General features: G+C 34.3%; 1 protein-coding gene and 1 pseudogene across 1 annotated transcript in view; both read right to left on the reverse strand.

Annotated features, from left to right (window-relative positions):
• Nucleotides 1-27,827, reverse strand: part of CCDC178 (coiled-coil domain containing 178) — a 323,190-nt gene that overhangs the window by 254,132 nt on the left and 41,231 nt on the right. The window contains exons 11-12 of the mRNA XM_049770918.1: nucleotides 20,577-20,760; nucleotides 4,767-4,829 (exon numbers count right to left, since the gene is read on the reverse strand). Coding sequence (XP_049626875.1) covers nucleotides 4,767-4,829; nucleotides 20,577-20,760 — 247 coding nt within the window. The remainder of the gene's footprint in view (nucleotides 1-4,766; nucleotides 4,830-20,576; nucleotides 20,761-27,827) is intronic.
• LOC126003872 (RNA guanine-N7 methyltransferase activating subunit-like) lies at nucleotides 26,575-27,253 on the reverse strand (annotated as a pseudogene).

The following is a 27,827-nucleotide window of genomic DNA, read 5'->3' on the forward strand; positions in this document are numbered from 1 at the left end:
ATCTACAAATTAAAAACAGTCAAGAGTGAGTTAGTGCTTTTTATTCGTTTATATCTTACTTCATTTTCTATTATTGACTCACGGGTTTTCTTCTCAATATCCTGCAAATTTTGGTGTTTAATTTCTATAGATTTCTTCATAGACTCTCTCCTCTCTATTATATCATTTAATTCCTAAAAGACATTGAACTATGATAAAGCAAGCACTTACAATATAATTATTCTGATTTAAATAAATCAGAGGGTACCTAAACAATAAAAATAGCTAATATTAAAATAAAATAGCATTTATATAAAAATACTTAACCAAAATAAAAATTTCAAATAAAAATTATAAGCTATAATCATAAAAGTTCATAAAAAATTTACTCTATATTATATGATATTATATACTATATTATAGCTTTATATTAAGAGTATCAGTGCGGGCCAGAGCAAGAGCACAGTGGTAGAGTGTTTCCTTGCACGCGGCCTACCCACAATGGAGCCAGGTTAGATTCCTGAAATCCCATATGGTTCTTGAACCTGCCAGTGGTGATTTCTGAGTGCAGAGCCAGGAATGACCACTGGGGATTGCCAGGTGTGGCCCAAAACAAACAAACAAACAAACAAGAGTAACAAGGATTTATAGACAATAAAAACAATAAAACATGATTACTACATATTTTTACTACTTATTATGAACAGTATTTCTATGAGTATTGGGATATACTTTATAAAATTAATTTTCATAACTTTTGTATAAATGAGCAAAAGTGATAATGGCATTTTAATTTTTTTTTTTTTTTTTGGCTTTTTGGGTCATACCCAGTGGCGCTCAAGGGTCACACCTGGCTTTGAGCTTAGAAGTCACTCCTGGCAGGTTAGAGGGGACCATATGGGATGCCAGGATTCGAACTGGGGTCTGTCCTGTGTTGGCCGCGTGCAAGGCAAACGCCTTACCCCTGTGCTATTGCTCCAGCCCCTCAACTTTAATTTTTCAACAAAATCCCTGTCATTTTCCATAGAACTCCATCAAATTACGTTCCTGCTAATGATAAACCAGAACTCTTCTTTCTCTACATCCTAGTCAATTCCTGTTTCTAGTTTTCTCACTGTGTTCTGCTTGTTTTTCCATAATATTTAGTAATATATTTGCATACTTAGGGTAACTCTACTGTGCCATCATACAAGTTTTAATGCTAGGCATATGGATCCAAATTAATGGGGACTTGAGTTGATTATGTTAAGTAAAATAAGGAACTGAAAGACAATTGATGCTTTCACTTTTTTTTTTTTTTTTTTTTTTTTGGTTTTTGGGACACACCTGGGGACGTTCAGTGTTGACTCCTGGCTATGCACTCAGGAATCGTTCCTGGCTTGGAGGACCATGTGGGACACAGGGGATCAAACCTCGGTCCATCCTAGGCTAGCCCAGGCAAGGCAGACTCCATACCCCTTGTGCTACCACACAGGGCTCAATACTTTCACGTTTATGTGGAATATAAATGACTAAGGCAAATGGAGGGATGAAAACAACAGAAATAACTGCCACACTTGCTAGAAAACTGTTTATCAGAGAACCAAGGGAGGGAGAATAGAAGGAATATGTGTGGACATCTCTTTTGGTCATGAGGCAGCAAGAAAACTTTGGCAGCAGGTGCGGTAAACCATACACACATAGAGAAATATTAAGCAGAGTGCCTTAAATTCCCTAATATAGTAAAGTAATAGAAATTAATTTAAAAGGGAACAATTTTTAGAATGACTATAGGGGGGGGGTCAAGAAAATACTATAGTCAGTAGGATGTTTGCATTGCATGTGTCAAACTGGATTTTATATCCAGCACCACATATAGTCCCCTAAATTTCACTAGAAGTGATATGTGAGTGGAGAGCCTGGAGAAATCCCTGAGCAAAAAAAAATGAACAATAAATAATTGACAATAACAGTTATTAATCTTTCTCAAATTCATTTCATGTTCAAATTGTACTCAAACTTTCTTAGGCAAATAGTAATTGATTCATTGAATATATATTATGCACTGATAATATAAAATATATTATATAACAATTATATATAATAAATATATTACATATATATGTATTTAGTTTTTGTATCATGGTCATTAGTCCTTGGGATCTTCCTAGTGGCTTCAGAAAACCAGATGGGGATTAAAGATGAAGATGAAACTCTGAGTAGTCACGTGCAAGGCAAGTACACTACCTACTGTGAACTAGTATTTCTTTTTCTCCACATCCTCTTAAATTCCTGCTTCTAGTTGGTTATTCAAGCCATTCTAGAATAAAATATCTAACATTTATCAATCAAATTTATATTTAAAATAATCCATTTCTAACATATATAAAAGGACGGGGGCCAGGGGCGAGGGTCTCAGGTGCACTGATAGTGTTAAAAGACAGAAAAATGAAAGACATTCTTGCAATAATAATTTTTAGACACAAAGAGAGAAAGGCTGGAAGTTCCAGATCACCTCATGAAGCTCACCACAAACAGGGATGAGTTTAGTTAGAGAAATAACTACATTCTGAACTGTCCTAATAATGAGAATGTACGAGGGAAATGGAAAGTCTGTCTAGAGTACTGGTGGGGGTTGAGTGGGGAGGAGGGAGATTTGGGACATTGGGGATGGGAATGTTGCACTGGTGATGGGTGGTGTTCTTTACATGACTGAAACCCAAACAATCATGTATGTAATAAAGTTGTTTAAATAAAAAAAAATTTACTCTTTCCATTGTTTAATATTTTTATAAGTTATTAACATAATTAGGCCAATGCGTAATTTACACTTTGTACAAATGTATGATTCCGATAAATGTGAGCTTATTTAATAGAGAAGTTTTGAAGATTATTTTTATAACAAACCATTGTAAATCAATACATTTTAAACAAGGAATTACAAAAAGTCTCAAAGACTAGTATTGTATCATTATTATCATTTGCAAAGAAAAAGATCCTGCTGTCAAAGTGACCCACATAAATATATGTGTGTTCCCTCTGCAGCTAAGGACAAGAATATATAACTCTTACCACACCCTCTAATTCTACAGTAGACTAATGACATGTTGTATATATACTTTCTACTGAATTTTTTTTGGGAAGGGCTAGTAATATCAGTTAATGTCATAAACTTGTTGTTTTGAAAATATTTTATTGACATTTGCTTTATTTTTCAAACTAGTTGTCTTCTACATAAATCAACAATGGTACATTATATTTTATATTGAGTTAACATAAATTTAGCATTTTCTTAACAAGCATAAAAATTTTAAATTAAGCTTGTCATGGTAGTCAATAATAATAGACAGATTGCTTCTCACCCATTTGAAAACTGCTTTCCTAAGTGTGCTATAAGAGAGATAATGAGGTTACAGATCATTTTTGTACCTGATTTTTATTTTTTTAGATAAAAAAGAATAATTCTCTAAATCATAATAGAAAGTCGCATACACAAATTCTCATAAATAAATTAGTATACTAAATTTTCTGCAAATTAGTTTCTGGATTAATTTCAGTGCTTACATTAAAATGATCATCTTGGCTCTCCTTGATTTTCATTGCCTCTTCTTTGATTTGATCAATAGGCATATCTATATTTTGCAGGAATATGGAATATAATCTCTTTCTTTTCTCAATCTCCTGCTTTTCCACTTCAAAAAGCTCTCCGATAGAAACCAATTTTTTCTTTCAGAAAACATTATAATTTATTAATTTTAGTTATTAATTTCTTAAAAAATTATGATGCCTCATCTATGATAGGCAATATTTGCTATTACTTAAAAATAAATGCCCTTATCAAAGGTAGTAGATACAAACTAATAGCATATTTTAGGGGCAAAAAGCTATGATTAGAAAAACATTTGATAGTCAATAATCATAGAATTTTAAGAAATAATTAAAGAATAATAACATTTAAAAATAAACTAAAATATCAAAACATATATTTTTATTGCATGTCCTATACTAAGTAAAACCAACGAGTAAGAAATTAATGAAATAGTAAGCAAAGATGGTGGAACATTATATAATTTTAATATAAAAATTAGGTATTTTAAGCATTTTGCTTTTCTGTTTGAAAATGTCCAATTTTTTTTTAAAGAAAAGGAATAACAAAATTTATGTTTGCTTAGAAAAGAATTCAGATCATCTCAGAGCTACAGATAATCTCAATTAACAAGCATGAAACATTTTAAGCATAATGCATTTTTACCATAACATCTCCTAACTATTTTCATAATAATAAAACTAAACATTATTTATACATTTGTAAGAGAAGGTATTTTAGAAACATGCAAGCCACATACTGGTACCCAATAGAAATGCTGGTAATTGACAGAGATAAAAATGTTTTTAATTATTTTGCGAGATGTTATTTTAGACTTAAAATCACTATCAGCATGTTTTTTTTTTAAAGCATTAAATAAAGAAAATCAGTTAAAAAACACTAAAAGTAAAGAAAACATCACATCATCATAAAGCAAACTGAAGAGACACTTAGGATTAAGATGGCACTGCCCTTTTACTAGACTGGCAGAAATTCCCATTAAGCCATAAAATGAGATATGTGTATGGAAGGTCAGTTTTTTTATGCATGGTTAAACACCACAAGTTGTACACAGAAGGCAACTGTCATCAGCAAAGGAGGCAAAACTGCTGGCTTGCAAACCAAGTAACGAAAAGATGCCTCATTACAGGCAAATTTAAAATGCTAACTAAATGCAAATTAAAGATAGAAAAAATAAATATTGCAACCAAAATAGAGTTACCTGATCCACTAATCCTTTGGCCACCTCACATCGAATGCGTGTTTTCAAGAAATCTTCTCTCCCCTAAAAATTAGCAAATTTATTTAAATGTGTTGTTTACAGAATCTTGGTGTGGATGGAGCTTTTTTAAAAAAATTACTTTCACACATTCCACTAGATTATACTAGAGTTCACACTATTGCAAATTGAGTGTTGCCAACTTTTTTTAAACTAATACTTGAGCTAAATGTATTAACACAGATTGGAAAAAAGAATCCAGAATTTCCATTCAATTCAATTTGTATTTTATAATTCTGAAATACAAATTAATCACAACGAAACAAAGTAGTGTTCACTTCTTTTTTAAAAAAAACTGTTTGTTTTTAATATTGTTTTTTATAATTAACAAATCATAATATACAATTTAAGCTGACCTGTATAAAATATGATTACTGAGAAAGATAGTATGGCACTTGCCTTGCACAAAGTCAACCCCAATCACCACCAGGAGAGAATATTTGGATTTAAGCTTTCCTTCAGACTTTAAAAAAAGACTGATGTAAAATGTTTAAAAGAAATATAATGGAAATTCAAACTTGTCTCTAAAATCCCTCTTAAGTTACTGAATCATATGGCAGAATCTAGACAATGTGTAGGGATATAATTCTTATTTTCTCAGTATAGCAACCCATCAAAATTATTCCTTTTGCAGTGATAAACAACTTCAAAGAAGGTAATAAAATGGTGGCAAAGAAAGCCATAAACTGATTATAATAAAAAATAATATGTCCTTCAATTAAGAACACCACATTTAAACTCAGCTTCTAATATAATGATGTTTTGATCCCTTGTTTAAAAAGTTGATTCTTTTACATTATAACAACTAGTTTATCAATTTGTGAGGTATTAGTTAAAGGGGAACACATTAAAATACTGATATACACCTGAATATTGCTATGGTTGTGGCAACAGTAGTGTCAGGCACAAATAGAGGATTAATTTGGCAGAAAAACACTTAAAAGTAACTTCACTGTATCAAACTCCCCACACTGCCTACCAAAAAGCTTCTGTATGCTAGAGGAAACATAGTGTGTTTCAGAAGATAGTGCCATTTTTTTACCTTCCAGGGGTCTTCAAACTACGGCCCGCGGGCCACATATTGTTTCTTCACTTCACATTTCCTCTAGCTTCTGTATGCTAGAGGAAACATAGTGTGTTTCAGAAGATAGTGCCGTTTTTTACCTTCCAGGGGTCTTCAAACTATGGCCCGCGGGCCACATATTGTTTCTTCACTTCACATATTGTTTCTTCACTTCACATTTTGTTTCTTCACTTCTAAATAAGATATATGCAGTGTGCATAGAAATTTGTTCATAATTTTTGTTTTTACTATAATCTGGCCCTCCAACAGCCTGAAGGGCAGTGAACTGGCCCCTGTTTAAAAATTTTGAGGACCCCTATTAGGCAAACTAAAAATATTAGTGTGAGTATGTGGGGAGGTGTAAAGTTAAGACATAAAGTTAAGAATATAAACATATCCTGCCGACTACGCCAAAAAAATATAAACATTTCTTAATTTATATTCATCTGTCTACATGCTTCCAGTGAAAAAACCTGAAAATCGGTGAAGGATGTTAGGTAAGGTTGTGTGTTTTAGAAAGGTCAGTTTGACTGTAATATGGTTTTATTAGTTTGTGTTATATCTTAAAATTCATTCATTTTCTCCTTACATGTCAGATAATTTAAATGTACTCAAATCTCTGAACTTAGATAAATTAAAACTGTAGTAATTACTAATTTCTGAATGTGTCAAAAGATAGGACTGTAGGCACTACCTGACAAATTTAAATAGACCAGATGTTAGAAGCTGCAAATATTAAAAGATCAACTTTTCTGTAAAGATGAGCTCATTAGGAAATGAACTGTTCAAGACCAATTCAACTCATACCAATGGACAAACCCTCACTCTCCATGGGAAAAGTATCTGACTTCTCAGGAAACTCATCTAAGCTGTGTTCTGATAGATTCTTGTGACTCAAAGAGAAAAGACAACGGACTGATCGTCAGAAAAAAAAATTATTTCCTATTGGGATACTGATTTCATACCTAAATCTAATACAAAATCAAAGTAAGTGTTCCCAGTCAGATGCCTGAAGAATTTTTTTGGTACCATCCATTACTGTACGTATGATTGGTCCACCAAGGCATTGACAATATACCCAGAGGCATGCCGGTCCTGTCTGCTTTGACATGCTTTGAGATATAAGTGGAGTTCTGATGATCACAGGGTGACAAGAATTAAAGGTATTTACCAATCACCAAGATTTTGAATGAAACCAAAGAAAGAGAGTGGTTGCATTCAGGATTCTGTGAAATAATTACAAGTGGGTCACCTTTGACCTGCTGTCTGGCTTTAGCACTCAAAACCAGAAGGTGGCAGCAGAGAGCTATTATTCTGCTAGACAAGATCTGTATTTGGACCAAAAAAGACAACCCTGAAGAGTAGCAGATGAATTACTCGCATTTTCTGTCCCCAATCTCCCTTTCAGGGCAGCAAAACTACAAACAAACAGATCTGAACTCAGACAAAGGAGATAGCACTCCTTTGATTTCCAACAACAGAGAAAAAAATCAGAGAGCTCATTGCATAAAGTCAGAACGACAAAAATTAAGACTTTAATATTAAGTGTTAAGGGGTCTGGCTCTAGACTCGCTGGCACATGGCTCTGAATCAGATTTTTTATCACCTGCCCCCACCCAGCTCTGAGGAGTACAGCCCTGGTGGCCCTCATCAGGTGAGCCAAGCCATGTCACCAAGATGTGTAGCTCCAGCTGTGCCAGTACTCCTGAGGAGTGACTATGTCCCCTAAGCAAGGAATGAGAATTGCCTACTTAGAAAAGGAAACAAACTTCAGAGTTAACACAGAAAAAGCAAATTTGGGGAGCCTAGCAGTCAACTGTGGGTACAGTCAATTAGTAGAGCAGTAGGGCAGCCCCGGCTATGCATTGCTAGGCTACATTTTGTTGGTCAGGACTCAAATAGAAAGCCAGGTGACAACTTCACTTAGTTCAATCTAAAAACAAATGCAAGCATATTACTATTCAGTATTAGTTTAATTGGGAGCAGGGTTTAGGGACACACACAGAGGAGCTTGGGGGTTACTCCAGCTCTGTAACCAGAGATCGATCACTCTGGAAGTTTGCAGTACCAGGGATTGAACCCTCCCTTCACCCTGTACAAGGCAAGTACTTCCCTGTACTAATTCTTCAGTGCCTTTATTATTTATTTATTTATTTACTTTTTATTTATTCATTTTGGTTTTGTGGTCACACCCGTCTGTGCTCAGGGGTTACTCCTCGCTCTACGCTCAGAAAACTCTCCTGGCAGGCTCATAGGACCATATGGGATGCCGGAATTCGAACCACCATCCTTCTTCATGCAAGGCAAACACCTTATCTCCATGCTATCTCTTTTGCCCCTCCTTTGTTGAATTTTTGGAAGTATATTTAAATATATTTTTGTAGAAAATCTTTTGACTACAAATAAATTAACCTGAATTTACAAATCCATAGAAAGACATTATAACTTGTGAGTATATTCCTTCTTAAATCTAGGGATTAAATTTATTTTCCATAGAGTCAAATTAATAAATCCTCTCAGCCTCTAAAAACAGCAGAAAGCCTATTAACCTTTTTAAGAATTCAAAATAAAGTGAATGCATGATTTATCTTTGTCCTCACATACTCAAACTACTCTTCTATTACTGAGAAATAGTGCATTTAAAACATATATATTTTTTGTATTTACTATGTATTTGTGTTTCCCATCCAGTTATGTAGGACCAACTTTATTCTAAGCATTATTCTTTACATTATGATGCAGCATTATACAAAATAGGTAATAAATCTTTCCCTCTGTAAACATGTTTGGTTGTTAATATGTGAGTATAAACATCTTTAAATAAATATCTTTGCAGTCTTTGCTATGGGGTTATATGCTTGTAGTTATATTTTTATAAATTATATTAAGGACTATATATGATTTATTTATTTAAAATACCTTACATATATTAATTTTACTTTCTTACGAGGTTCTACTATTTTATATTGATTTGGATATTTCCAACAGATTACACAATAAATTATATTTTGTGTCAATAAAACATTGTAACATACATAAAGTAGTTTATATAACATTTATAGTAAGCATTGAATAAATATTTATTGCTTTTAATGTATTATTATTGTGTACATATTTATTAGGAGATAAGGTCAAAAGTTAAATGTATAAATCATTTATTATAGATAATTTTATTATGAATTGTAAATTTAGCCCTATTCTATGGAGTATTCTCCATGTTGTTATTTCTACTATCTTAAATACTATATTAGCCTCCAAATTAAATGTTTTGATAAAATATTGTTTAATATAATATTAAATATTACCATACAATATGGAAGTATTATTAAATGCAATTAGGAGATGAAAAATAATAGTTCAACAACATAATCAATATTTTCAAAGTAAGTAACTGATACATCCAAATGTAAAATTAAAAATTATTACTCAAAAATGTATACTATTTAAAAAAACACATCTGGTAAGCAGGGACTGTAGGGATGAGCCTCAATGGACTATTAGACACTAGGAGACACAATTCTGACAGTCTTTGCTAGCCTAGCTGATTCCAATGCTGGCAAGGACCATTTTTTAATTTTGCTTTTTTGGGGGGAAAAGCACCAGCAGTGCCCAGGGCCTTAGTCTGCCACTTACCACTGCTCTTCACTCAGAAGACTCAGGGGAGTAGATTTGATGCCAGAATCAAACCATTGTTAACCCCTGCAAGGCAAAGGCCTCAACTCTTTTTTTTTTTTTTTTTTGGCCTCACAAGCATTTTGATATGCTACCCATGGCCTATGGGGTGAGAGCACCATGAAATAACACATTATAACCGTATGTCTAAGAAATGGGCCACAACTTTGTTCCTAAGAAATCTGTTCCAACTCAACACAAGGCCCCAGTTGCTCTTAACCAATCCCTAGGTCCCAGCCACTGTACTCCCATTTCATTGGTAAGAAAATTTAGTTACAGAATTATATCTAATTCAGTCACTTTGAGTGACAATTTCTAATAAAATTAAATATAATTTTGTTCTGAAATACTGCAATCATGTCTGTGGACCCAAAAGAGTTGAAAACTTAAGTGTACAAAAAGGCTGCATTGCTATTTACCGTAGCAAGACTCTGGAAACAACCAAGGTACCCTTCAACAGATGAATGGCCAAGGAAACTGTGGTACATATACACAATGGAATATTATGCAGCTATCAGGAGAGATGAAGTCATAAAATTTTCCTGTACATGGAATCTTTTATGCTGAGTGAAATAAGTCAGAGAGAGAGAGAAAGACATAATCATGTATGTAATCAAGGTGTTTAAATAAAATATATATAAAAAAAACTGCATTGAAATGCTTATAGGTCCCCCGAGCCTGCCAGGAGTGATTTCTCAGCATAGAACCAGGAGTAACCCCTGAGCACTGCCAGGTGTGACCCAAAAACAAAAAAAAACAAAAACAAAAACAAAAAAAAGAAATGCTTATAATGACTTTATTTGCAATTGTTCAAACCTAAAACAAGCAAAACAACCTTCAGTACAATAGTTGATGATGATGTACTGCACAATGAGATATTATTTAATACCAAAAACTAAGTTATCAAGTTATAAAGTTATCAAGATAAGGGGAAAGGTCAAATCTGAAAAATACTTCATACTATATGATTCTCACTACTTGAAATTCTGGAAAAGACAAAGATATGAATTGATATAAAGGTCAGTGGCAGTTTGCCTGGTGTGGGAAGTGGGAAGAGATGACTAAGAAGCACCTGGAAGATATTTAGAACAGTGAAAATAATCTGTATGATGCCATAATAATGGACTCATATTATTATTCATCTCCACAAAGTGTCTATAACACCAAAACTTAAACAAAATGTAAACTATAGATTTCAGATAATTATGTTTGTTTGTTTGTTTGTTTTGGGCCACACCCGAAACGCTTAGCTGTTGCTCCTGCCTATGCACTCAGAAATCACTCCTGGTTTGGGGGACCATATGGGATGCTGAGAATGGAACCGAGGTCCGTCCTGGATCATCCACGTGCAAGGCAAACACCCTTCCGCTGTGCTATATAGCTCTGGCCCCAGACCAAATAATTCTTATGTATAAAACAGTGCTTCTCAATTATTTTCTGTCATGCCACCCTAGGAAGAAGAAAACATTTTTTGCGCCACCCCCTGCGCAACTGTAAATAGTATATTTATTTAAAAAATAAACTTTAACCTGCAAAAAATATATAAAATAATTTGAGCTGATTTTTTTAATCAGAGGTGATGTCTGGATGAATGACTACAATGAGCACGTTTTGCAATGCATAGCTTTACTAAGCGGATTCGAATCGGGACACAGCTACTCTCAGCTCCAGAGACATACAGAGACAAACATGGAGCTTAGCTTGTTATGACAGTGTTTGTAGAGGTCAAATGCGCCCCCCCCTCCCCGCCAGTTATGGAGCCTCGCGCCCCACTATTTGAGAAGCACTGGTATAAAATATTGGTTCACGAACTGTGAACTCTACTACTTTGGGGGAACTGGCTAGCGATAATATGGAATAAATATGTAGGAGGAGGAAAGGGCATATGGAAGAATCTAAGAAATTTTCTATTTCTTTTGAGCCAAACATTACATTAAAAAGTGTCAGTGTTAAATTTTACTTTAAAATTCATTAAATAAAAATGTTTGCTCTTGCTTGATAAACTATAAACTTAGAAAGTATAGCTTCATGTTCATGTTTTATCATGTTCATACCAAAGTTTCAGTGCCACCTAAGCAATCAAACTCGCCTTCTCTACCATTCCCTTCTGTGCCCTTACATTTTCCTTCTAATAAATACCAAAATTATTTGTCTAAGTTATTTTGTGGTGCTTTGTTACTTATATGCTATTACTAAATTGTATGCTAGTAAGAATGCTTTAGTTATTTATATTACATATAAAGACACTGTATCCTGTGATTCCGCTTCATGTTTAGATTTAGTTCTAACAAAAGTACCTCAAATTATATCCATGTTATTATAAAGTCAAATGTTGTCTTTGCAATAGCTTAGTTATACGGTGTTTTAGGAATAAAATATTCTACAAAATCTATATCTAAACATTATCTAGTGGGTATTTGAAATTTTTCCATGTCTTGGTTGTTGCAAATAAGGCTATTATACACAGAAGTGTGAATTTAGCTTTTTTGTTATTTTTTCAGCTCTACTGGATATATATCTAAATTGGTCTGATTAATTAATATGGACTTTTATTTTTAGGCTTTGTTTTGTTTTGATTGTTTTGTTTGGGAGGGTCATATTCACCATTGCTCATGGTTTACTCTTGACTTGTTTCTCTTGGGGTCCTCCAGTAGTGCTTAGGTGACAATGTGTTGCTCGATCAAACAAGGGCTTTCCATATCCATTTATGTGGGGTTCATCTTTATTTACTCTTTGGAGACATTCTGAAGTATTTTTTGATTGGGTTGTTTGTTTTGTCCTTGAGTATGTTTCTATATATTATTAATATTAAAACTTTATCAGATAATGGTGTGGAAATATCTTTCTTCTGCCATTGACTTGATTTTTTACTTCATGGTGGTTTGTTTAAAAATAAAAGTGGAAAAATTTTAATTTGATGTAGTCCCATTTTTTTTCTAAATCCCTATTACTTGAAATGAAGCCAAGAAAGTCTCTGAGGTTGATGTTTAGGAGAATAGCACCAAAATTTTTTTCCTCTGTGTTTTATTGATTCAGGTTATAAATCATGGGACACTATTTAATAATGACACTAAGTGTAAGCATACTGGACTTTTCTATAAAAGTAAGTATGGCTTGATAGATCAAAAAGCAGATCCCATATATATGGGCTTCTAAGAATGGCATTTCAAGTCTAAATACAAAATGATTAATAGTGGGGGCCAGAGAGACAGCCTGGAAGTGGGGCGTTTGCCTTACATCCAGAAGGACGGTGGTTCGAATCCCGGCATCCCATATGGTCCCTAGTGCCTGCCAGGGGCGATTTCTAAGCCCAGAGCTAGGAGTAACCCCTAAGCGCTATGGGTGTGACCCAAAATCCAAAAAAAAAAAAAAAATCACACAAAAAATATAATAAGCACTAATGTAACTGCTATCTTAAAAAATGATTAATAGTGAAAGGCTTGAATAATCTATATTAAACCAACAATATGGAGAAAAAGCAGGAACTGATATACTTAATAGATCAATTAGATGTTCAGAGGTGGTCAGAGACAAAAATACTAAATGATTTATCGATATTCAACTGGTATTTATGCACACAATACAGGGGAACCAAAAGGCATGTCAGTCAATCTTAGCAGCCTTAAGATGGAGACATATGTATAAGATTTTGTGCTAATTTGTTTTCCATGTAGAACTTCAACAAATCTAGGACAGCAAGTTTTGTGGTGGTGGTGGTGAAGCTTTCAGGTTTTTTTTTTTAACAAACTTTAATTATCTCAAATTTATATTTGAATAATAATTTGCATGGTTGAGTATCCTTGATTGACAGTTTATTATCTTTCAATATTGAAAATATTCTTCCATTCTTTTCCTGTAGAGTTTCTGTGTCGATCTTGAGATAATCTGACCATATACTTTTTTACTTTTGATACCAGCACAAAGTAAAAAATATGCCTGTAGAGAAATATCTTTTCTCTTGTCTTTATGTATTTATTTTTACTGTTAAAAATGAGAACATTCCATAAACTTCTTGGGAAAATATGGTTATTTCCTTATATTTAGAAATTTCTCGGAGATTATTTCTTTGCATCTCTTAATATTATTTCTAAACTCTGCTCCTTTCTCTTTCTTCACTTTTTGAGATACTCAGGATTCTTATGGTTGTAGTCTAATATTTACCACAAATCTTTAACAAATCTTATTTCACTTTCCTTCTCTGTGAGACATTTGTATTTTGTTAGTGTCTAAGTCACTCAATTTTTCCTTTATAAGATTTTAAGTCCACTTACTCTGTTTTTTGTTGTTGTTTCCACATTTTATTCACTATGCTCCTTAAACTTGTAATTACTGTTTATCATCATCATCATCATCATCATCACATCCATCATGTTGGTAAAGAACCCATCTGTTCTTTTTTGATTTTGTTATTGTCTGTACTTTTGTGTTTAAAATTCTCTAACTTCACTGAGTTGCATCATAACAGTTCTTGAAAAATGTCTTGCACACCCTCCATCTGTGTCTGTAGATTTTATCACTAGTTATTTTTATTTCTGTGCTCAGATCTTCTGCACTATCCTTAGAGATTATTCTTTTTTAAAAATAATATCTCTAGTTTTGTAATTCTCTTTCAGCGCTTCCATTCTGCTATTTAAAAAAAATTCTTCTGTTAGATTTACATCCAAGCATCTAAATTATCTTCTTTCATTTTACCAATAGGTGGCAGTATGACTTTAGTTTTGGATTTCTCCTTTGTTTACTCTTTGTGAAGAGAGGGACTAATTCTGAATACGGGGGGAAGTTTGGATTTTTTTCTTTATCTTTGATGGGGAGGAGAGAGGGTATAGTAAGACCTAGGACCTATCATGTAGGAGTGTGTGAAGGGCCCACTCAGTGGAGAGATCTACATCTTATATTCTACCTTTGTGACCAAACCCTCTACAGGAACACAAAGTTTAGTACGTTGTTCCCTGATTTCTCTTTTAGGTAAAATCTCAGATGCCTAAGTGGAAAGCGGGACACTGATTGTAGCACAGTACTGTTTTTCTGCAATTGTGCAGCACAGCATTTCATAATCATCAAGAAAGAGTGTCACTGGTTTTAGAAATTATGGTCTTTTTCTACCTTGCCCCAGTGAGGCTTACCAAAGCAGTTAGGTACTTTTGTGTCCTTCACCTTTGTCCTTTCCTCAATTCCATGAGCCATCAGTCATAAACCTCAAGATCTATAGAAGCTTGGTAAACTTAAAGAAGTCAAGCAAACGAGGCAATTAATAGGTTAGACTTAATATTATTTCTATTAGGACTTTAAAGGAGAGGATTGACTGTTGTAGCCTATTCAGCCATTTTTTTTGAGATATTATACCAAAAATCGGTTCTTAAGTATGGTCACCAACAGAATTATTTGAAGTTTTAAAATTATTTAATATTTAGTGTTCAGAGTATATGTCTAGTGTTTGACTGAGTAATCTATTAACAAAATAAACATCAGAACTTGTTCCCAAACTGTGGTTATCCAAAATACAATACACACTGAACAGACCACTTTAATCCAAAACAAGCATATTCACAAATGACAACAGTATAGGGTCGTGGACACTGAACTAATTAACATGTGAATAAAAGTGCAGCATAATGTTGCAAAAAATACCTTCCTTTTTCATTTTTACTCTCTTGCTTAACTTGTATATAACTCTAGTACTATAATCTGATATCCACTATAAAATTCCAGTATTTTTAAAGGCAAAAACTTTAAATTATTTCAAATTACACAGAATATTCTAATAAAGTTTTGAAAAATATTTAGTATCTGATGAAGGCTTTTAAGGTTTTTATGTTATACTATCATTTTTAGGCAAAACACGAGTTTCTGCTCTGTCCTTTAATATTATAATGAAATATATATTACTCTTATTATCTTCCTTCATTGTTGGCTAATTTAATTTTGACCTTGAATAATCATATTTTGTTCTGGATAGTCAGCCATTGATATGTAAGTTATATAAAATTGGAATTAATCATTTACAATAGCTGAAAAGTATTGTGATAGTTTAGGGTTTCTTCTAGTCCAAGAATGCCTTTTTTTTTTTTTTTTTTTGGTTTTTGGTTTTTGGTTTTTGGGCCACACCCAGAGATGCTCAGGAGTTACTCCTGGCTGTCTATTCAGAAATAGCTCCTGGCAGGCATGGGGGACCATATGGAACACCGGGATTCGAACCAACCACCTTTGGTCCTAGATCGGCTGCTTGCAAGGCAAACGCCGCTGTGCTATCTCTCCGGGCCCAAGAATGCCTTTTTGATATTTAAAAGAAACATTAATCCAGGGCCAGAGAGATAGCATGGAAGCAGGGCATTTGCCTGGCATGCAGAAGGACGGTGCTTTGAATCCCAGCATCCCATATGGTCCCCTGAGCCTGCCAGGAGCGATTTCTGAGTGTACAGCCAGGAGTAACCCCTGAGTGCTGCCGTGTGTGACCCAAAAACCAGAAGAAGAAAGAAGAAGGAAGAAGGAAGAAGAAGAAGGAGGAGGAGGAGGAGGAGGAGGAGAAGAAGAAGAAGAAGAAGAAGAAGAAGAAGAAGAAGAAGAAGAAGAAGAAGAAGAAGAAGAAGAAGAAGAAGAAGATCATTTGAGAATAATCTCAGAAATATTCTTAATAATTATGTAATCATTTATTTTTTGGGGGGTTGGGTTTTGGGTCACACCGGGCAGTGCTCAGAGGCTACTCCTGGCTCTATGCTCAGAAATTGCCCCCCGCAGGCTTGAGGGACCATACGGAATGCCGGGATTCGAACCACTGTCCTTCTGCATGCAAGGCAAATGCCTTACCGCTGTCCTATCTCTTCGGTCCCGTAATCAATTTTTATAGGATAGATTAAGGATTAATTTCAGGAAATCAAGCTCCCATATGATCCAGCTATACCACTCCTAGGAATATACCCTAGGAACACAAAAATACAATACAAAAACCCCTTTCTTACACCTATATTCATAGCAGCACTATTTACCATAGCAAGACTCTGGAAACAATCAAGATGCCCTTCAACAGATGAATGGTTAAAGAAACTGTGGTACATATACACAATGGAATATTATGCAGCTGTCAGGAGAGATGAAGTCATGAAATTTTCCTATACATGGATGTACACGGAATCTATTCTGCTGAGTGTAATAAGTCAGAGAGAGAGAGAAAAACGAAGAATGGTCTCACTCATCTATGGGTTTTAAGAAAGACATTTTTATGAAATGACATAATGAAAGACATTCTTGCAATAATAATTTTCAAACACAAAAGAGAAAAGAGCTGGAAGTTCCAGCTCACCTCAGGAAGCTCACCACAGAGAGTGATGAGTTTAGTTAGAGAAATAACTACATTTTGAATTGTCCTAATAATGAGAATGTATGAGGGAAATGGAAAGCCTGTCAAGAGTACAGGCAGGGTCGGGTGGGGAGGAGGGAGATTTGGGACATTGGTGATGGGAATGTTGCACTGGTGATGGGTGGTGTTCTTTACATGACTGAAACCCAAACACAATCATGTATGTAATAAAGTTGTTTAAATAAAAAAAAAAGAGAAAAAAAGAATGGAGTTGGGGGACCTGAGAGATAGCATGGAGGTAAGGCATTTGCCTTGCATGCAGGTCGGTGTTTCGAAAAAAATAAAAGGATTAATTTCTGTCCAGAATCAATAGATACAAAAATTATCCTCAAAAAAGTCATTGTAGCCTCTCAAAAAAGTATATAGACTTCCACTCATTAGGGTTAATCAAAAACAACAAAGTAGTTACAATTGCAAAATTACTAATCTGAACTACTACAGACTCAAAATTTATTTTTAATTTATGTTCATTCTGACACAGATACATATGGTATACAACTGGGCAACAATAATAGTACAGCGGGTCTAGAGTTTGCCTTGCAAACTTACTTGACTCTGGTTAATCCCAGCATCCTGGATTCTTCAAGTCTGCCAGGATTAATTTTTAAGCACAGAGCCAGGACTAACCCCTGAGTACCACCGGATGTGGCCCAGAAACCAAAATAAAAAAGAAGAAAAGGAAAGAAAAATTTAAGAACCAAAATTAAAAAATTTAAAAAAGAAAGGAAAGGAAAAACACTTTATGTATATTTTTCCTATATATTCAGCTCAAAGATCTGCAGGAATGGTCAATAATGAAAATATTTCTTCAGTGAAGTAATTTCTTTCTGTGACTGCTAAGCAGTTATTAGTCAATGACATTAGAGGAGGAATATATATTAATTAAAATGTCTTTAATTTTGCTTGATTAAAACAGGAGGACATGGGGCCGGAGAGATAGCATGGAGGTAAGGCATTTGCCTTTTATGCAGAAGGACAGTGATTCGAATCTCAGCATCCCATATGGTCCCCTGTGCCTGCCAGGGTGATTTCTGAGCCTAGAGCCAGGAGTAACTCTGAGCACTGTTGGGTGTGACCCAAAAACCAAAAACCAGAAACAAAAACAAAAAAAACAGGAGGACATTTTGCTTTGGGCTGCCAATGCAAGTATAGTTCAGTCACATCAAATTTACATTCTCCTACTAATTGTATTTTATCTATCTATTTATTTATTTGTTTGTTTGTTTGTTTGTTTGTTTTGGGGGGGAGCAAATGCAGCAGTGCTAGGGACTTAATTCTGGCTCAATACTTAGGAATCACTTTTTTGGGCCACAACCGTTTGATGTTCAGGGGTTACTTCTGGCTAAGCACTCAGAAATTGCCCCTGAATTGGGGGGACCATATGGGACGCCGGGGGATTGAGCCACGGTCCTTACTTGGCTAGCGCTTGCAAGGCAGACACCTTACCTCTAGCACCACCTCGCTGGTCCCAGGAATCATTTTTAATGGGACTCCAACAAGAATATTTTTGAAATTGAATGAAATATTCTTCTGAGTGCCTCCAATTAAGGAAATTATATATAATATATGTTATATACAATATGTATATTATATAAGTATAAGTATATATGACAACAATAGCAAAATATCAATGATAGAATTTCCTGTCAAGTGGAAAAATTAAAACACCATTAAGTGGCTTATTTATTTATATATTTATAATTGTTGAGATTCTGTCATTAACAGTAGTTGAAATGACAGAATCTCACTACACCAGTTCACTCTACCTGTGTGCCAAAGACCCCCAACACTCCTCCCTTTCAATCCCAACTCCCAACACCAACTCAATTGTGTGGATCAGTTTTCTCATTGTGTTGCCTTTAGTAAAAGGCCAAATTAAGCAGATGTTGTTTTCACTGATAGTCTCAACAAGAAAAACTTCTGGTCACAGAGAAGTATGTATTAATAAAACCTTTAACAATTGTAAAAACATCATTCGTTTATATATGAAAATACATTTTCATTCAATTATATCATGTTTAAAACAATTTTAGATTAAATTTTATTAATTTTATATTAATAAAATTCTGACATGAGATATTACAAACTACTTAGCAAACCATAAAAAGAACAGGTATGGTATACCAACTAAATTGAGTAGTCATAAAGAGAAATATTCTCAATACATAAAACTTATATGAACAATTCAAATACTAGGGAAGTTTTCCATGAAGATAGTGCTATTTGAGAAATTAGATGCAGTTTAAAGATTTATATTTTACAGATATAATCATTATTTTTATGATGAGAAACGTTGAAGAAGCAGCATAATACAGGAGGAATATAATTTTAATGTGGATGGTCAAAACAGCTTGTTATAGAGATCCCATTGTCTTGTAAAAAAACAGTTATTTTAGCTCACCTCTTAAAACAGGGCATGAGTGGTTAATTATAACATCTCTCACTTAAAAATTAGTTTGAGTCACAATACAAAAAAGGCACCTGCATGACTATGTTCATTTTAGAATTATTTATAATAGCCATAATTTGGAAACAACCCAAGTATTCGAGAACGGATAAGTAGATAAAGGAACTATGGTACATAATGGATTACTATACAACTGTTAGAAAAAAATAAAGTCATAAAATTTGCATACACATGTGTTGCTTTACAATTTAAAATTTGGTTCACCCAAATTGTATCTATTTGTTTACAACTTGATTTTACCCAAAACAGAGATTTTCCTGACTTAGCCTATCATGATAGGCCTGTCATTACTACCCTACAAGGGGTGGTTTCTGTTCTCAATAAAAACTGCAGTCTGACAGGCAGCTCTTTCTGTCTTGGCTTGATCAGGTTACTACTTGGCAACACATATTTTGCTCTCAGCTTTGTTATTTTCTGAGACCCACTTTCCTTGGGTGGATATGGAGTATTTGGAGCCGTTACACATATGGAGGAATAGACATAGAATGAAAGCACTCACTTGTGGAATATAAAAAAAAATGATGACAATAATATCCAAAGACAATAATGTCAGGAGGACAAGTCCATGGAAGGAAGCTTGCACAAGGAGAGGGGAGTGTATTTAGGGCAGAAAAGGGATTACTATGACAATGACAGTTGGAAATAATCACTCTGGAAGAAAATGAGAGAGAGAGAGAGAGAGAGAGAGAGAGAGAGAGAGAGAGAGAGAGAGAAGTGTCTTCTATCGAGGTAGCAGAGAGTAGGGAGAAACTGAATATGGCAGAAAATATGCACTCATTGATGAAGGGATGGGTTTTGGAACATTATATGACTTAAATTAATCATTATCTGCATATAACTATGTATATATAACTGTGTCTCATGGTGATTCAACTAAGTTATTTAAAAATTAATCGCAGAAACTATAAAAAATAGCTTGAGAGATCAAGAGAATATCACAGCCTACTACTTGTTGAGTGCTCTAGAATTCAGTCAACTTGCAAAGCTGATATTTCATTTTTCCATAGTGCTCAGGCTTTAAGAACACTCCCCTACCATATGCAGAACCTTTGATATGTTGGATGAGATGAACTAAGGTTTCTTTTATTTTAGTGATCAAGATAATTTAATGCCAATAATAGAAAAGGAATTAACTAGCTATGTTGATAATTTTGAAGTATAACTGTTCCTTTTTCTCAAGAACTCAGAAATACAAACCTTGAATTTTCTTCTTACTTCAGCTATTTTCTCTTCTACATCTTCTAATTTATATCTAGTTAGGTGGAAAAGAGCACCAATTTGATAAGCTCTCTTGTGTAAATATTTATGAAGCTGATCATTTTTCAAGATCATTTTTAACATAGCATGGATTTCAGAGTCAATTTCTGATTTTTTCCTTATGCTGAAAAAAAAACAAAAATGGACATAATTACCATAAAGGTATATACTGAGCAAATATATATAATAATATACTTTATGTAAAATAGAATATAAAATGTATAGTCTACATAAAATATAGTAAAATATATCAAATGATTAAAATAATTTATACAAGAATTCCATTTATCTCTTATTTCTCATTTGGTTATCTCTAAATGCTAGTCTGTGGCAATTTTTGTTTGTTTTTGATTTTTTGGGCCACAGATATGAACTGTGCTCAGGGATCATTCCTGTGGGACACAGGGCACCATATATCATGCAAAAATCAAACCCAGGTAAGCTGCATGCAAGTCAAGAGTTCTACTTAGTGTAATATAATTCCCAGTCCTGTATTAAGAAAGTCCTAAGGCTCCTTATGATTATCTTTCAGTCATTTAATTACAAAACTTAGGTAATTTAACATGATCAATTAAAAATAGAAGAAAAATAAAATTGAATATGGACAAGGAGTTAAGCAGAAATTGTTTAATAATTGCATGATAAAATTACCAATGAAAAAATGGGATATTCAACATCACCAAAGAGATGCAAATAAAAACCACAGTGAGATTACACTACCCTAACTTGAATGTCTTTTCTCAAACAGACAATAGCAGCAGCTATTGGAGAAGACATAAAGTGAAAAAAGGATTTGTTCGTTTTGGGTGAGAATTTAAATTGGTATAGTTTAGAAAAATTAAAAATTAATTAAAAATTTAATTAAAAATTAAATATAGACTGTCATACCGCTCTGTCTTTCCGATGCTCTATATTTACTTATGTGTTCAACTTTATCTTTGTCTCACTGCAGTTTATAGTGATTTAATTTTGTTTTAGGTACAGTGAGCATTATAAGTAAATATTCAGATTTTACAAAGACTGAATGTAAAACATATCTATAGAGAAATTCATACCACACAGTTGATATCAAGCACACTAAATAGAAAATATTTTAAATAATAATCTTAAAACAGTTGATTTTTTGACAGTTTTCTGAAGGCTGCCTATCATGTGAATAAGTAATTAAGTAAAATTGTTTGCTAAAACATCAACTGTACCACATTTATAATAGATGATGCATTAGTAGAAAGTCACAATTATCAAGTTATATAGTACTGCAATGTGAACATGTTTGCATCATTATTAGTACCACCAAAAACTCAGTATTATTTGGGGGATGAGAAATAGGCTGCACCCAGCTGTGCTCAAGGGGAATTTCGGGGCCAAGGCAATAGCACAGAGGTAGGGCATTTGCCTTACACATGACTGACCAGGGCGGACCCGAGTTTGATTCCTGGCATCCCATCTGTTCTCCCTATCCTGCCAGGAGCCGTATCTGAGCACAGAGTAGGAATAACCCCTGAGTGCCGCCGGGTGTGGCCCTCAAACCAAAATAAATTAATAAATGTTTAAAAAAAAAAAAGAAGCTAATTTCAGGCTCTGAAGACAGGGATAAATCCTTGTCCAGACTCAGGAGGCCATATGCAGTACCAAGGATTGAACCTAGGCGAGCTGGTTGCAAGGCAAGACATACCTACTGTACAATAATTACAATAATTTCTGGTTTTGCTTTGTTCTGTTATGGTGCCACACTTGGCAGTGCTCAGGGCTTATTCTTGACTCTATATGCTCAGGGATCACTCCAGGTGGACTGTGCAAGGGATTTATATAGGGTGCTGAGTATGAAACCCATGTTGGCCACATGCACCTGCCTGCTGCGCTCTCTTCTCCAGCCCTCTAGCAAATATTTATATAATCAAAACACTAAACAAAGACTTCTAACAAATGTAGCAGTTACCATTTAATATCACCATTTTAAAATAAACTATATGTGATTATCATGGAAAATTGATCACATAAATAACACAGTTATTGAGAATATCATCAAAATTCTTTAGAATATTGTATATATAATAGTTTGAGGTTAGGAATAGTTTGTGGAGGCATTTTCTAGAGTTATTAGCATCTACAATGTGTTTAAACATTATTTTATTTCCATTTTTGAATTTTTGGGAAAAATGAAGTAAGTCAAACTAAAGATAAAGGGATTTAGGCAAATTATCAAAAACATTTTTTGACCTTTAATCATTTGTTTATTTTGACATTTTTTAAATTTTTATTGTGTCCAAAGTGAATTACAAATCTTTCATAATAATATTTAAGGTACATAGTGACAATGAATGAGGGGCATTCCCACCACAAGTATTTCCTCCACCCGTTCCCAGCATGCATCCTATGTCTTTTTCCTTTACCCCTCAGAATACTAGTGTAACTTTTCCCCACCTTACAGCTTGTTGTAGATTGGGTTACAATTCTGTTGTCATTGACTTAGGGTTTGGTGTGCAAGTCTGATAATTTTTAATTTTCACTACATATTCATATGACTGTCAAATATTTAATGACAGAGTAAGGGATTTTGTTTGTATTTGCTTTTCTTAGAAAATTAATGGCCAGAGAGAAATACATAAATGTAGCACAGACAGTTTGTTGCAACCAGCACAGAGGTGAGGCAGTGATTATTAATGTTCAGAGCAAAGTTTTAGAGCCAGAGAAACGTATTTTAAGATTCTGATTCTTTGTTGCAATTGGGAATACAGTTTGGTACACATATTTTCTCTGAAAAATTGGCTGAAACTTTCCTCAATTGAAGTTGCTATAAATATTAATCCCAAAAAGGAGAGTATGTGCTTATGTAATAACTCCAAATGATTTGATTAATTTTGATAATTAAAAATATATAACATCTTGTATATTCATTACCATATTCTATACATTAATGAAATGGAAAACAATGAGATGAAGAGAAAAATATTTAGTATATAAATATACATTAATGATTAATATTATCTTGGAGAAGAGAAGGATATCACAAAAAGTGGTGGCATCAAACATATAGCAGAGTAAGAGTACAAATATTTTAGGGAATAAAGAAAAAAAATGAATCTTCACAGTAAACTCTGTCACTTATTTGGTGCTTTTTTATTTTTAATTTTTTGTCTTTGGGCCACAGCCTGTGGTACTCAGGAGTTAGTCCTGGCTCTAGACTCGGAAATCACCCCTGAAAAGCTCTGGAGACTATATGGAATGCCAGGAATTGAACCCGGGTCTGTGCTGGGTCAGACACATGCAAGGCAAACACTCAACCATTGTGCTATCTCTTCAGTCCTTTAAATTTTTTCTTTTTTTTTGGTTTTTGGGCCACACCCGGTGACATTCAGGGGTTACTCCTACTCCTGGCTATGTGCTCAGATATTGCTTGGGGGGAACAAATGGGATACTGGGTGATCAAACCTCGGTCAGTCCTAGGTCAGCCACGTGCAAGCCCTATAGCTGTGCCACCACTCTGACCCCCTTCTTTAACATTTATTAAAGAAAAATAAGAAGCATATACAAAGACATTTTATATATACAATGTCTATAAACAAGAATCTCAACTGAGAGAAATTAAGAATAATTAAAATTTTAATTTTATTGCTAATAATAAAATAATTGCTAATGCCTAATATTATAAATATTACTAGAAAAATATATGGAGCCAGAGAGGTTTAAATAAATAGCTGTTGATCACTATTTGCTTGTCATTTTATAGGAGGTGACTAAGGTGTAAAGATGAATTAAAGCAAAGTTTTTTATTTTATATTCTCATCAGGGAAAATAAAAACTGTAAAAAACAAATTCTTGTTCAATAACTAAGTAAAAAATATAAGCAGATAAAGTATTTTTGAGTTGTAGATAAGGGAAAAATAAATCATCACAAGGAGAAGCATCTTGAAATAGAGGCACTACATGATTGTGAGATGAATTAATAATATGTTTAAAACCAAAAGAGGAAGTAGAAAATGTGAAATAAAGAATGCAGAAAATTAAGAAAGAAAAATAGTTCAACTAACAACCGAGGTTGAAGCTACAAAGAGGAAGTGTTGGCATATGTAAATATTTTGGTAGACTGGACTATAAAGACCATGGAAAAGTACTGAGAAAGGTGGAAATTGTATAGGTCACAGACTACAGTACCTAATATACAGACATGAGCAATTGTACTTTGTCCAATAGTTGGCAACAAACCTTTGAAACATTTATTAAAGATGTTAAAAGCAAATAACTCATCTTTGAGGATAATTTCTGCCGGTGATGATGTATATGCTGGAAATGAGATCCCATCTTGGAGCGAGGTAGACCAGCTGGAAGCCTGTTTTAATCTTACAATTAAGATACAATTAGAGCCTGGCTTATTTTGCTGGTAATTGAAACAGACAGAAAGAAAATACCTATTGGAAAATCATTTAAAAGACTTAATAGAAGTTGGTAAGAGGTTGCCTATAAGTGGTAGAGAAGGATATAGGGTAATGCTTGAAACAATAAATAGTGAATAATTGAATCAAGTTATGTTATGGGAAAGAGTAAATAGATAAAATGATGCTATTTAGAGAAATAAAGGATGTGGGCAGAGAGTTAAAATACAGAACATCTTAAAATAATGACAGTAGGTAAAATTACTACAACAGGAAGAATAATAATTTAAATGCTTTGTGGTTAGGACCTTGTCAGGAGACAGGCAGATACATAAACTACTCTTGAATTCTTAGAAAGATTAGTTCCAGAGCTGAAGGAAGAACTAACAAAGCACCATTCTGTGGCTAAAAATGAAGAGCACCAGAAAGAGCATAAACACAAATGCACGGCCACACAGAAAATTAAAAGGCATGCAGTAAGATTAGAGATTAAAAATGCAGGGAATTAATCAAGGTAGGGTTTTCTTTAATATTGAGATAATTTTTGGTGGAATTAGCGGATGTTGTGTGGCTGCATGGTAAAGAGCATGCACTGCACGTGTGATATTGGGGTATAATGTCCCAAAGCTGCAAAAACAATACAAATATAAATGCATACATAAATACATAAAACATTTAAGTAGCATGAGATTTTCAGAAGCCAAACAAATCTAAATAAAAAGGTGACTAATAATCAAGTAACGATTGCCAAAATATATAGCAAATGTTGCAAATTATTTATATACTTAATTAGAATAAAATAGAAATGCTGTGAGATAGGCAGAGATACAAATAAGATGAAGGCAATGCTTTCACTCTGAGTTAAAAGTTGTTCAATAATGAATACAGCCTAGCAAAATAATAATGAAACAAGTGCAGACATCAAAGACAGATGTGATAAGAATAAACCATGTCCTGAACAAGACAAATAATCTTACTTAAGACCAAGAGCAAACATAAGAATGTATGGGTATTGATCAGGAAATTCCATTGACTGAACCCCCCCAGATAAGGAAATGGCAGAACATTTTTTGTAGATATTGTCCTCTCAGAATACATTTTTGTGACTAAACATTTCATGCTTTTAAGTTTTCCTTCCAATATAAGTAATCAATAATAGAAGCAAAATTTTAAAAATATTTTATTTAAATTTATGCTCTTTGGAGATTTATTTTGATGCCTAAATCAAAAACTTCATAAAGTAGTTATTTAATTAATAAAAATTCATATGAAAATTATGAACTGTTTTCTGCTATTACTGCTTTGAATGTTACTTTATATTACATCCTTAATTTTTCACTCTATTTTTTTTTTTCAAGAGAAGACTCAACTTTTTTATTCTGGCAACACTGAGGACCCAGCCCAGGAACTTCCAGTGAGCCCCAGAGGCGCCTCGACCTGGTGGTCTGGCCCTTAACCACCATGTGACACAAGTCAGCACAGTCTATAGACAGTCACACTGGGTTTGGGAGTGAGCAGCATTTGACCGTATGCATCATCCTTACCTGCCTAACATAGCAAAAGCATTTCCTAGTCGACAAGTTTAATTTCAGTATGAAACAAGAACTCCTAAAGGAGGGGAAGCAAGGGAAAAACTAAATCAAGTCCAAAGCATGATGAAGCCATGACGGAAACTAGGTGGAGGCTGAGCAAGGGGATCTATGGCCTTTTAGGTGATTTAGTCCCAGGAGCCGTCACTGCTTTTCTAGTAAGATGGAATTTTTCTAACATCAAATTTTAGCAGAATAAACAATGGACTCTCATGATTCTGCAGAACCAGTCTCCAAAAGCTATACCAGGTGGGTCCCGTGCAGAGCCATGACTGTGGTGTCAGTAGTAGCCATAGGGAGGTTGCCGGTAGCCACAATGTCCGTACTGTGGGAGGTAGGAAGGGGCTTGTCTCCGCTGCTGGTAATTGCTACTCCAGGACCGGCCATGCCATTGTCTGTCGTTGGACCATCCCCACCGGCCATCTCCTCGGAAATGCCAGTTCTCTTGTGACCAGTTCCCCCGGTTTCTCTGGCTCCCACCAGCTCTGCTCTTCCACTCCTCAACAATTGGCGGGGTCTCAGGAGGGCGCTTTAAGTACCCCTGGAATTCTTGGTCCTCTTCTGTGAACCTCTTGGAAAACATCTCTTCCAAATTGCGCAGTTTCTGAAGTGTCCGTCATGTTGATATCCGAGACAGCTGCCAACCACACCGCAGACCCGCAACAACCACTCTATTTTCTATATAATTGTAGCATTCTTTTCAATCTGCTGTTTATTCTTTTGTTCTGTTTTGGGCCACGCACACCAGTGCTCAGGGTTTACTCTTGGCTCTGTGCTTAGGTATCACTTTATTTTTTAATTAATGATTTTTTTAACTGAATTTCCAAGAGATAGTTTCAAAGCTGATCATGATTGAGTTATTGAGTTTCACTCTTGGGATGCTTGGGGACCATATGAACTACCAGGAATGTAACTGGAATCAGTTGCATGTAGGATAAGCACTTTAATCTTTATCTCTCGGGTGCTGTGGGTTTTCTTTTTCAATCCCACAAAGTATTCTGATTTCATTATACTTTAATGACACTTTCAAGTGCACTGACTCCTTTTATGCTAGCTGCATTTGCTGTTTAATGAACTCTTTAAATAGAAATATATCCAACTTAATTTTGTTAAGTTTTGGTGAGCTTTTTACAAATATGCCTGAACTGTTTTTGGTACATTTTTTTAATCAATTTGCTTTGTTCCCTTTAACAATTTTTTTGTTTTGTTTTGTTTTGTTTTGTTTTTGG

This window comes from Suncus etruscus, chromosome 3 (genome assembly GCF_024139225.1).
Source record: "Suncus etruscus isolate mSunEtr1 chromosome 3, mSunEtr1.pri.cur, whole genome shotgun sequence".
In the NCBI taxonomy this organism is placed as follows: Eukaryota; Metazoa; Chordata; class Mammalia; order Eulipotyphla; family Soricidae; genus Suncus; species Suncus etruscus.